We start from the raw sequence: 13,095 nt of genomic DNA, 5'->3' as shown, positions 1-13,095 counted from the left end.
ATAATTGAAAGTGACTGGCTGCTCCGACCAAAAAACAGGAAGAGACGCCTCTTGATTGGAGATAAACTGGGATGATTGCTTTTGAATCACACACACACACACACACACACACACAGGATTTGAAATAAGCAGCCATGTGTTTTCTCCTGGAATATTGACTTAAACATGTGCATTTTTTATATTACTGCACCCCAGAGAAAAAACATTTCTATGTGCATATGAACAGTAAATGAAAAAGCTGTTTTTCCATATACTTGTTGACCGCAAAATAAAAACGAAATGGCACATTTACATATAAAGAAAGATATGGGAAATGTATTGGAAATTATTTCAAATGGAGGCAACATATTTTACGATTTAAAAAGACATCTTGTGCATAAGAAGCAGAATGGCAAACATTATCACCCGACACCAAATCGGGAAATGGTTTTCCCTCCAAGTTCTGTTAACCAGCATTAGCTGCAGACCTGTGTCCTGCCTCTGACAGAGTTTTAGTTTCCTAAGCAGGGCTCTACAGCGCTACAATTTTACTCGCATAAAACACCTAAATATTTTGCTGTGCGTCCTGGAATTTAAATTTAGGAGCACCAGTGTGCCTTGAAAAATTAAAGATTCTAGCTTTATTACCTCAACTATTTTTCATTGTGCTCCTAAATTTCATTGTGTGCGCCTACATTTTTCAACTTAGGCGCACACAAGGTCAGCCTAGAACCCTTCTCAGTGTGGTGGTGGGAACCTCACTGATCAATACCATTTCACTTCATAATGACATTTAGCTTTACAATCTCATTTTATTTTGCATTACATCCCATTTTTCTCCCCAAATTCAATCTGGTCTCATCGCTGCAACTCTCCAACGGGCTCGGGAGGCTAAGGTCGAATCATGCGCCTTCCAAAACATGACCAGCCAAACCATACTTCTTAACACCCGCCCGCTTAACCCGGAAGTCAGCCGCACCAATGTGTTGGAGGAAACACTGACAATCGAGGTTAGCCTGCAGATGCCCGGCTCGCCACAAGGAGTAGCTAGAGCGCGATGAGCCAAGTAAAGCCCCCCCAGCCAAACTCCACTAACCTAACCCGGACTAGGCAAAGTAGGGCGGCGCCCTATGGGACTCCCGATCACAGCCGATTGTGATACAGCCCGGGATCGAACTTGGGTCTGTAGTGACGCCTTATGCACTGTGATGCAGTGCCTTAGACTGCTGCGTCACTCAGAAGGTCCACGAGACTGTTTCTTGTCTCATTAAAATATGGATTAGGCATACCCCCCACCAGTACACGCTTGTCATTTTGTTGGCTATTTTTTCCCCTGCCATTAACTTCTTATGGCTGCAGGGGCAGTATTGAGTAGCTTGGATGAAAAGGTGCCTAGAGTAAACGGCCAGCTCCTCAGTCTCAGTTGCTAATATATGCATATTATAATTATTATTACTGGATAGAAAACACTAAAGTTTCCAAAACTGTCAAAATATTGTCTGTGAGTATAACAAAACCCTGAGGAAAATCAAACCAGGAAGAGGCTTCTATTTTGAAAACTCCATGTTCCATAGCCTGCCATTGCTCCATTTAAAGGGATATCAACCAGATTCCGTTTCCTATCGCTTCCCCAAGGTGTCAACAGTCTTCAGACATAATTTCAGGCTTTTATTTTGAAAAATGAGCCAGAAAGATAACATTGCGTCAGGTGTTCGCATGAGTTTCTCACGCAACAGAGTTTGGGCAGCCATTGCCTTTCCCTCTCCTACTGAATAATACAGTTGCGGTTGATATATTATCGATTATATACACTGCTCAAAAAAATAAAGGGAACACTAAAATAACACAGCCTAGATCTGAATGAATTAAATATTCTTATTAAATACTTTTTTCTTTACATAGTTGAATGTGCTGACAACAAAATCACACAAATTATCAATGGAAATCAAATTTATCAACCCATGGAGGTCTGGATTTGGAGTCACACTCAAAATTAAAGTGGAAAACCACACTACAGGCTGATCCAACTTTGATGTAATGTCCTTAAAATAAGTCCAAATGAGGCTCAGTAGTGTGTGTGGCCTCCACGTGCCTGTATGACCTCCCTACAACGCCTGGGCATGCTCCTGATGAGGTGGCGGATGGTCTCCTGAGGGATCTCCTCCCAGACCTGGACTAAAGCATCCGCCAACTCCTGGACAGTGGATGGAGCGAGACATGATGTCCCAGATGTGCTCAATTGGATTCAGGTCTGGGGAACGGGCGGGCCAGTCCATAGCATCAATGCCTTCCTATTGCAGGAACTGCTGACACACTCCAGCCACATGAGGTCTAGCATTGTCTTGCATTAGGAGGAACCCAGGGCCAACCGCACCAGCATATGGTCTCACAAGCGGTCTGAGGATCTCATCTCGGTACCTAATGGCAGTCAGGATACCTCTGGCGAGCACATGGAGGGCTGTGCGGCCCCCCAAAGAAATGCCACCCCACACCATGACTGACCCACCGCCAAACCGGTCATGCTGGAGGATGTTGCACGCAGCAGAACGTTCTCCACGGCGTCTCCAGACTCTGTCACGTCTGTCACGTGCTCAGTGTGAACCTGCTTTCATCTGTGAAGAGCACAGGGCGCCAGCGGCGAATTTGCCAATCTTGGTGTTCTCTGGCAAATGCCGAACGTCCTGCACGGTGTTGGGCTGTAAGCACAACCCCCACCTGTGAACGTCGGGCCCTCATACCACCCTCATGGAGTCTGTTTCTGACCGTTTGAGCAGACGCATGCACATTTGTGACCTGCTGGAGGTCATTTTGCAGGGCTATGGCAGTGCTCCTCCTGCTCCTCCTTGCACAAAGGCGGAGGTAGCGGTCCTGCTGCTGGGTTGTTGCCCTCCTATGGCCTCCTCCACATCTCCTGATGTGCTGACCTGTCTCCTGGTAGCGCCTCCATGCTCTGGACACTACGCTGACAGACACAGCAAACCTTCTTGCCACAGCTCGGATTGATGTTCCATCCTGGATGAGCTGCACTACCTGAGCCACTTGTGTGGGTTGTAGACTCCGTCTCATGCTACCACTAGAGTGAAAGCACCGCCAGCATTCAAAAGTGACCAAAACATCAACCAGGAAGCATAGGAAGTGAGAAGTGGTCTGGTCACCACCTGCAGAACCACTCCTTTATTGGGGGTGTCTTGCTAAATGCCTATATGCCTATAATTTCCACCTGTTGTCTATTCCATTTGCACAACAGCATGTTACATTTATTGTCAATCAGTGTTGCTTCCTAAGTGGACAGTTTGATTTCACAGAAGTGTGATTCACTTGGAGTTACATTGTGTTAAGTGTTCCCTTTATTTTTTTGAGCAGAGTATTTTAAAAACAACCTAAGAATTGATTACGGAAACTATTTGGAATTTGTCTGAGTTGTCGTGACCGCTCTTTCCTGTGGATTTCTGAACATAACGCGACAAACAAACGGTATTTTGGATATAAAAATAATCTTAGTGGAACAAAAGGAACATTTATTGTGTAACTGGGAGTCTCGTGAGTGAAAACATTCCAAAATAATAATTTGGTTGTGCTTAATTTTTGTATTTTCTCTTTAACCTTTAACTTTGGATCAGAATCAATTTAAAAAATAATAATAATAACAATAGCTTTATTAATTTATGTTACTGTAGACTATATATATATATTTTTTTGAAATTCAAGAGTTCAACGCATTTTATTTGTGGAGTGCCATTGCTACAACTATGAAACAGAACACGAGTGTTGGAATGCGGTAACCGCTTTTTTATACAATCAAAAATGGAAAATAATACTGCTAACATGCACGGTCAGCAAGACGTGCAGCCAAGCGATGAAAACATCAATAGCCTAAACAAGTGCCAAGTGTGCTTGATAAAAGTGAAAATCAGTACAAAAGCACATTATGAATAATAAATCAATTATTGGCAGCTCATGTCACAAACAACGAAAACTGGTGAATGCAATGCTAATGTTACCTGCTCTTTCAGTGGTGACATTCTGTGCTGATAATCGGCCCATCGCGTCGTCACTGACTTGTTCTATCTCCCCGTTTCATTTGGTGGTGGGGCGCATCTTCGAGGCGCAACGTTCTCGATTTTTTTGCCCTTAGGCCTCGGAGGTGTAGGTTCAGGCTGAGGCTCAGAATCAGATGAATAATCAGACGTCACGATTCATTTCTTCCCCACCGTCAGTAGTTTTCAGTCAGATTTTGGAGCAACGCTAACGCGGCATGTGCTTTCGTCTTGGTCTTCTTGTCATTGTAAATTATGTACTCCACGTAGGCCAGAGTAAACTGATAAAGACAGTTTGGATTTGATGGACTGATATAAGGTACATACCATTTTGAGATAGAAATCTGAATAGACCAATATAATAGAATGGCCCGCCCTTTTCTTCATTCCCAATTGGTGATTACATAATTCTGCATTGTTCGCTTCCCCTCGCTCAACTCACCCATTCTCTCCCATCATACTTTACTTCATTTATTTAATCTGTTGTTATATGTGTGAAATTAGTTTAGGCATAATTTAGGTTCAGTTTCGAGACAATTATTGGGGTGATTATCAACTGGACACGGCAACTGTCGGGAGGAGGAGGTGGGGCAGGCCCTATTTAAAGCCCTCTTAATACTGGTTATAACTCATGTTCTGTTTGTAATATTAAGATTCTAACAAGGACAGTGTGTTTTTAGACTTATTTAGAAAAAGTCAAGGACAGAAGGGGGCATAAGTCACTATTTAATTTTTTTAATCATGAAAAGTCCAAATGACTGCTTTAGCGGTTCAAGTGTTAAATTCAGAAATCTATTCGATCTGTCAATAAGCTTTTAAACGTTAACTGTAAACGGTGAATAATGTAAATCGTTATTTAACAAGCTACAAGTCGTACGCAGATGGGACTTGGCTTGCCTTTTACTTCAGAATTAACTTGATTGACAAGCAGATGTGTAAAGATGGATTTCTTAATCAAGAGCTGGGAGGTTGCAGGTGCGTCGCCAGGGAAAGTAAACACAGCAAACCAGAATAATCATATGTAGGAGAAGCATTTGCTTTTAATCAGGTTCTGAAAGACTGGTGGCCATGTACTATAGAGGAAGGCCTGATGCTATCACCAACTAGGGCTGACAGAGAAAGTGTGGTGGGGCACAGAAGAGCCCTGGGGCAATATCCTCCGATTGAACAACAAAATTATGAAATATAGATATGCACCGAGTGTACAAAACATTAAGAACTCTTTCCATGACAGACTGACCAGGTGAATCCAGGTGAAAGCTATGCTCCCTTATTTATGTCACTTGTTAAATCCACTTCAATCAGTGTAGATGAAGGGGAGGAGACGGGTTAAAGAAGGATTTGTAAAGCCTTGAGACAACTGAGACATGAATTGGGGCAAGACGAAAGATTTAAGGGCCTTTGAACAGGGTATGGTAGTAGGTGCCAAGCGTACCGGTTTGTGTCAAGAACTGTACCCCTGCTGTGTTTTTCACGCTCAACAGTTTCCCGTGTGTATTGAGAAACAAACAACATCCAGACAACGTGTGTGTAGATAAAACAGCATGGACTTCCTGGCAATGTTCCATGTGGCAGAAACTTAACAAAACATTCTCAAACAGGCAATCCAACATGCCCGGAGGTTGAGGGAATTAAAGTAACAACTAGATGCATAATCAGACAGCTAAGATCTAATTAATTCAACAGCTTTGATCAAATTCATTAAAAATTGATTGCTGGGGAAGGTATTCATTTAATCTTTCTGAAAAAAAGTGTTGGGGAGAGGAAGTGAGTGAGCGCAGTGTGCGGTTTAAGGGAATATTATCTGTGTTACGAGATAGCGAGACACTGACAATTGGCTCAGAAAAATGAGGGAGGTCAAACTCGTCACCTGCGGAACTTGTCTCTCATCTTCTCCAGGTCGTCGCGGGTACGACCCATTTCCTCCCGCATGTAGTGGCGGCTGGTCTCAAACTCCGTCTCCATGGCCTCCATCTTGTGGGTGGTGTGGGAGAGCCGCCGGCGCAGATCTTCATTCTGTTGCTGCAGGATCCTGGAGGGGAGGGATGGGTGGAGAGGGAGGTGGGTGGGGGGGGGGGCAGTCAGCCCAGGTGCAGTGGAATGATTCACAGACAGTATCGTATTTCACAGTGACTAGACTGACAAGACGAACAGAGAGCCATGAGAACTTGCTTCAGCCACAGAATTCAGGGAGACACAGTTAATTGACAAACTGAATTTGAGTGAATGGCAAAATATCAAAATGGGGAATAGAGAACAATCATAATGAACAACTATGACAAGCATAATAAGGGAAAACTGGTATGCGAAATAAAGTCATTCATTTTGCTAGTGCATGCATATGAGTGCATATTTATGACATATACATTTTTTGGGTGCGCGAGAGAGAGCACATGGTTGACCACAGCCCTGTGTGTGTATCTGCAGCGGGCAGGCGAGCGGCCTGTGTCTTGGGTGATTGCCTGACTTTGCCCAGGTCCCTTTGTCCTAGTGTGTCTGTAGATTTAATGGGAGATACTGTCAGGATGCTGGGGGGACGGGAGGGGACGGAGCAGCTGACATGGGACAGGACACATCTGCTATCTGCCACAACCCAATGTCCCCAATCCTGTCACCACACAGCGCATCACACCACGCAGCATCCAGCCACTGCTGGCTGCACACGTCTATTAAAACCACAGTTTCTCTCAGAGTCTGTCCAATCTGGCTCAGATGCATGACAGCGGTTAAAACAAGACCACAGGGTTTTTCAACACGTCACTGACACATCCAACCAGCAACAACAGATAGCTCAATAAAAAGCACAAAGAAAGCAGGGAGAAAGGAGGATATGCAGATACGGGCAGCGAGTTCGCAGCGGAAAGCTCATAACTACCGTCCACTGACGTACGTTTAGGCTGTGACTTCCAGTAGGCTCAGATTAGGTTGTGAGAGCCAGGCAATTGATTAGGCAGACATGGGACCACATCAGCAGCATCCAGGTGCGTTACCCTGTGTCAGGGTGTGACAGTGTGGAATCAAATTAGCCCTCACACCGCTGTCTGTTCCCCCGTGCTGCGTCTACAAAGATCAATTGGACTTTTTCCACACCTAACAGCTTGCGGACACTAAATCTTTAAAAATCGACGTGAGGTCCCATCCTGACACTCCCAGAGCCAGAGGGTAGTTCTCTTCACTAAGTCTACTGCTTAAGAGAGAGGGGAAGGAAGGAATACACACACATTTAGCCTACGTATGCAGACACACATGCCAACCAGAACGGCACAAGAAAAGAGAACATCAAATGATTTGTGGTATGTTCTGGTTGGTGGGGGGGGCGACCAATGTTTTACTCTATAAATATACACAGGATTTCACGCTTTCTTCTGGGCTCTTTCAGGGCACAGGTTTGAGTAACAGGCAGAAAATTGGTATTTGGCACAGTCTGTGGGTACTACCCAGTACCTTCAGTCCTTTTGTAAATAACCCATCAGTTAGTACATTTTGCAGACTGGTAGAAAATGTAATTGACATCCAACTAAAGAAACAAAGTGAAAGTCCATATTTACAACGTAAACAATACCTTCCAGGAAAGCTCTTGATGACTTAATGATACAGAGATCAGATAAGGGAGGTGGAATTGTGATTTCTAATACCAACATGTATATCGAAAAAATTGTATGTTAGATGATTAAAAATATGTTACAAGAAATAGATTTTCAATAAATAAAGTCCTCGTTATAAGACTTCAAAATAAATGGATGACAGAACAGGAATTTAAATATCTTTGTCCCAAAACCTACAGTTTAGACACAAATCAACCACAGACCCTCCATTAAGACCTATCGTTTCAGGTACTGGCTCCCAAACAGAAAGTGTCTTTCTGGACTAACACATTTATCCATTAGTCAAACAGTTGCTCTTGATGTCTCATAACTATATACTGTGGCAGCCCAGGGGAGTCAGAGGTGAAACTCACACTAAAATAAGACAGCGGGAGACCCGCATCTTTTGGATCTGGAGGGCTGCAGTTGCTTCATGGGCCCAGCAGGTAGTGACTGGCCGTCGGCAAGGACTCGTTTCCTGGGCAGCTCCAGGCCAGGTGTCCCTTCTGGCCACAGTTGTAACACCTTCTCTGGCTCCCGCTAACTAGCAGCCGCCGCCGCCGCCTCGGGGGTGATCTGGGTTCAGTAATAGGAGGCCGTCTTGAAGTGGGGTTCATATAGGTGTCTCCCTTTCTACCACGCGTTGGTTCGGGCCTTGACTTCAGGCCTACTGGGCTCTGGTCTTCGCAAACACCTCCACAGTAACCTGGTGATTTTCTATTAAGAGCGAGCAGGGCATCAACTGACAGGGGTTGCTCTGGGCAGCATGGAGCTTTGCGTCGGTGGGGAGGATACATTTGTCTATTACCAGTCAATCTATAGCTGATGGCCCGTCCCCCGTGGTAAGCCAACTTGTAGTTAATCTAACCAGCTCGGGTATTTGAGGTCTTACTGGGGCGTTGCCATCGTAGGCCCAGGAGTGGAACAGTTGTGCCCGGGTTGGTAGTTTGTGCCTATAAATGGGCCAAGATGTCAGTTTTCAGAGCAGCATAGTTGTCGACATCACCAAGTCCCTACAGGCCTTCTGGGCTTCTCCAGTCAGAAAGGGGCCCCTTGTCATCTTCAACAGTTAGCTTGGCGAGGATCTTGCCTGGTTCCACCATTCGTTTCGGCCGAACCATGGCTTGACTAAGCTGTGTGAAGGCCTCCTGAAGGGCAAGGAGGCTTTGGGCTTGCACCAGCTGAGTTACAGCGTCTTCCATGGATCACCAGCCCAAGTTGGTGCCTGTAGAGCTGTCCATGGCGCTGACTCACCTTGTTCTCTCTAGCCCTCTGGAGCTGACCAAGGTCCTGCTCCTTCCTTTGTAGAGGCCTGCTGGCCCCCGGTTTTCCATAACACCAATATTGCAAATGATGAGGCCCTCCAATTCTTCCTCTCCAACCGCTTAAGCAATGTGCCTAGAAATTACATAATTGAGCTTGCACAACTAATGCTTACTAAAAACAATTTTCTATTTGATAAATACCACTACCTAGAGACTTTTGGAACAGCAATGGGAACTCCATTAGCTCCCAACTACGCAAATCTATTCTTGGGAAAATTCGAATGGGATTTTATTCATGAAAAGAATTCTTACAAAGATCATGTTAAATATTGGACCCGATATACAGAAGATTGCTTTATGATCTGAACGAGTTCCGAAATTAAACTTCTTAACTACAATCAAACCATTTCCTTCACTATGGAAAATAGCATTAACTATAGATTTCTTAGATATAGATTGTCCCTTTTGTAACAAGTACTTCAGTTTACAGAAAACCTACAGATCACTTAGAAATGTCCTTGTTCTTGAAAGAAAAGCAATTTTTTTGGTCCATTAAAATAACATCACATTAATCAGAAATACAGTGTAGACATTGTTAATGTTGTAAATGACTATTGTAGCTAGAATCGGCTGATTTCTAATGGAATATCTACATAGGCGTACAGAGGCCCATTATCAGCAACCATCACTCCTGTGTTCCAATGGCACGTGGTGTTAGCTAATCCAAGTTTATCATTTTAAAAGGCTAATTGATCATTAGAAAACCCTTTTGCAATCATCTTAGCACAGCTGAAAAATTGTTCTGTTTATAGAAGCAATAAACCTGGCCTTCTTTAGACAAGTTGAGTATCTGGAGCATCAGCCTTTGTGGGTTCGATTACAGGCTCAAAATGGCTAGAAACAAATAACTTTCTTCTGAAATTCATCAGTCTATTCTTGTTCTGAGAAATGAAGGCTATTCCATGTGAGAAATTGCCAAGAAACTGAAGATATCGTACAAAGCTGTGTACTATTCCCTTCACAGAACCGAGCAAACTGGCTCTAACTAGAATAGAAAGAGGAGTGGGAGGCCCTGATGAACAACTGAGCAAGAGGACAAGTACATTAGTGCATCTAGTTTGAGAAACAGATGCCTCAAGTCCTCAACTGGCAGCTTCATTAAATAGTACCCGCAAAAAAACAGTTTTCAACGTCAACAGTGAAGAGGCAACCCCGGGATGCTGGCCTTCTAGGCAGAGTTCCTCTGTCCAGTGCTGTTTCTTTTGCCCATCTTAATATTTTCCTTTTTATAGGCCAGTCTGATATATGGCTTTTTCTTTGCAACTGTACTTTGTGGTGGGCTGGCTCATGAATTGATATGATGTAATTAGGTGAGCAAACACCGGGGGCGGTAATGATTTCTGAGTTACCCTTCGTGACCACTCCCATACCCTATAACTCTATTTCTTTGTGACTAATTTCTATACAGGTAGACCAGAAAAGCCACATCCCTGTTTGGCAGATGAATGGCAACCGTGATTAGAAGGACCTGCTGCTCATCTGTTGTTCTGTACAAATGCTATTTTGAATTAAAAGAAAATTGTACCTACACACTAAAGGTTGTAAAGCCGAAACGTCTGTGTATGCTATCCCTGTTGCAGTGAAAATAATGAAAAACATAGAATAAGCTTTATGCAACATATTTTTGAGTGCAAACCCTTTTAAATTTGTCTGAATTTGCAGGTTTTAGGCAACAGCCAAGCTTCTGGGCGAGCGCGATAGTTCTCTTTTGATTAGGTAATACCCTGTAACCCTGTACAAGTTTACTTGAGATAAACGTGTGCTCTGTACGCATGTATACAACACATACGGAAAGTATTCAGATCACTTCCCCACAATTCGTTACAGCCTTATTCTAATACTGATTAAATATTTTTTCCCCTCAATCTACACACAATACCCCATAAAGACAAAGCATAAATAGGTTTTAGAAATTGAGACTTCATAAATACATTTGATTGATTATTAAAAATGTTACAAAAAAAACAAACATTCTAATTTACATAAGTATTCAGACCCTTTGCTATGAGACTCGAAATTGAGCTCAGGTGCATCCTGTTTCCAATGATCATCCTTGAGATGTTTCTACAAAGTGATTGGAGAACAGCTGTGGTAAATTCAATTGATTGGACATGATTTGGAAAGGCACACACACCTGTCTATATAAGGTCCCACAGATGACAGTGCATGTCAGAGCAAAAACAAAGGCATGAGGTCAAAGGAATTGTCCATCGAGCTCCGAGACAAGGGCCTTGCTTAGGGAGGTGACCAAGAATCCGATGGTCACTCTGACAGAGCTCCAGAGTTCCTCTGTGGAGATGGGAGAACCTTCCAAAAGGACAACTATCACTTCACCAATCAGGCCTTTATGGTAGAGTGGTTAGACGGAAGCCACCGCTCAGTAAAAATGTATGAAAGCCCGCTTGGAGTTTGCCGAAAGACACCTAAAGAACTCTGACCATGAGAAGCAAGATTCTCTGGTCTGATGAAACCAAAATTTTACTATTTGGCCTGCATGCAAAGCGTCATGTCTGGAGGAAATCTGGCCATCCCTACGGTGAAACATGATGGTGCCAGCATCATGCTGTGGGGATGTTTTTCAGGGGGCAGGGACTGGAGCTGACCAAGGTCCTGCTCCTTCCTTTGTAGCTCCCTACCTAGTCAGGGTCAAAGGAAAGATGAACAGAGCAAAGTAAGAGAAATCCTTGATGAAAACCTGCTCCAGAGCGCTCTGGACCTCAGGCTGGAGCAAAGGTTCACCTTCCAACAGGACAACGACCCTAAGCACACAGTGTGGGGCAGCAGATAGCCTAGCGGTAAGAGCGTTATTCCAGTAACCGAAAGGTTGCTAGTTTGAATCCCAGAGTCGACTAGGTGAAAAATCTGTCGATTTTCAAGGCACGTAACCCCAATTGCTCCAGGGTCAGCATCAATGATGGCAACATTTTAATTTCACACCGCACAGGTTACAAATAAGCGCCTCCTATTTGACCTTTATAAGAAGCTAAGCTTATGCCTTGGGTAAAGAATAGCTATTCTGCTGTAAATGTAAGCATTGAGGAAAAATGTAGATGCATTATATGGTACAATACAAGATTTACACAGAACTCAACTCCTGCTAACCAATGCACAGTGTGTATATAAAAGCAAGGTATCAGGAACTTCGGATCTAACCTGGATGATTTACAACAGCAAAGCAAAATAAGCATATCACAGCATGAAAGGGTCTTGCAATTTCAGAGAACCTATCACCTGAGTCCACAGTGGTTGGGGATACTTTTTCGGCTGTGTTACAAACAGCTCTAACAGCCTTGCATACTGAGATGCTCCACAGGAGCCAACAAAGAGGTGGAGGAGAGTGGCACATTGGGGAAATAACTGTGATAAGAGAAAACAGAGATTCAAAAGCTTTCAGAAAGTAATTTGAAAGACTGGGATTGTAAGACGTTCTCAGAGGTCAGTTTTTTATATTTTTTATAAGCATTAAACTTTGTCCTTGTGATCAGAGTGGTAGGCATGTTCATCATAGTGAGCTGGGGAAAAAATGAAATGCTATCAAAATTTGAAAGAAAAAAAACTACATTTGCCATAGGCCTACATCGAAACACCCAACAGCAACTCTTAGGATGGCCAACAGACCGACAGCCATCCCTAGGCCTCCGATGTCTATTTCCCTGACTGCTTCACGGCAACAACATCGTCAGTCATCTCAACCCTGTCGCTTCTTATCGGTCTTTCATAGGCCCCTTATCCCATGGTAGTCACAACCTGACACTGAGTGACAGAATACAACAGGTACACGTCTCCAGATAAAGGCTGGAAGGATGCGTGTTACGTGTTACGTCTAGTCAACCAAACAGAAAATCAGACCCGGCATATGGGAAGAGAGGTAAACAAAAAGCCTCTAATTAAAATAAGCATGGTTGAGCATGGCTGGTTGAGAGGCAGTTTAAAACTCTTGAGGCACAGCGAGGTTCCAGCGGAGAATGGGAAACTATTCCTGGCCGAGCTGGACTTTTTCTGACATGTTCCCCATTCGGAGGGGTGTGGTGGAAGGAGGGAGAGAGAGAGAGAGAGGAGGAAGATCTGTCCGTCAATCGACGTGTCGGTAATCCCATTCATCTGAGAAACACATGTTGGGAGATTTGCTCCTCACAGTCCTCTGCAGCATATGCAGTAGACCAACAGCCA

General features: G+C 43.8%; 1 protein-coding gene across 1 annotated transcript in view; it reads right to left on the bottom strand.

The window, feature by feature from the left end:
- LOC115113308 (tight junction-associated protein 1-like) overlaps nucleotides 1–13,095 on the bottom strand; it is a 121,680-nt gene that overhangs the window by 25,757 nt on the left and 82,828 nt on the right. Inside the window, exon 6 of the mRNA XM_029640822.2 lies at nucleotides 5,887–6,048. Coding sequence (XP_029496682.2) covers nucleotides 5,887–6,048 — 162 coding nt within the window. The remainder of the gene's footprint in view (nucleotides 1–5,886; nucleotides 6,049–13,095) is intronic.

Source organism: Oncorhynchus nerka, linkage group LG28, assembly GCF_034236695.1.
Source record: "Oncorhynchus nerka isolate Pitt River linkage group LG28, Oner_Uvic_2.0, whole genome shotgun sequence".
NCBI lineage: Eukaryota > Metazoa > Chordata > Actinopteri > Salmoniformes > Salmonidae > Oncorhynchus > Oncorhynchus nerka.
Note: the sequence above shows the minus strand (reverse complement) of the source record. Positions and strands in the feature narration are given on the sequence as shown.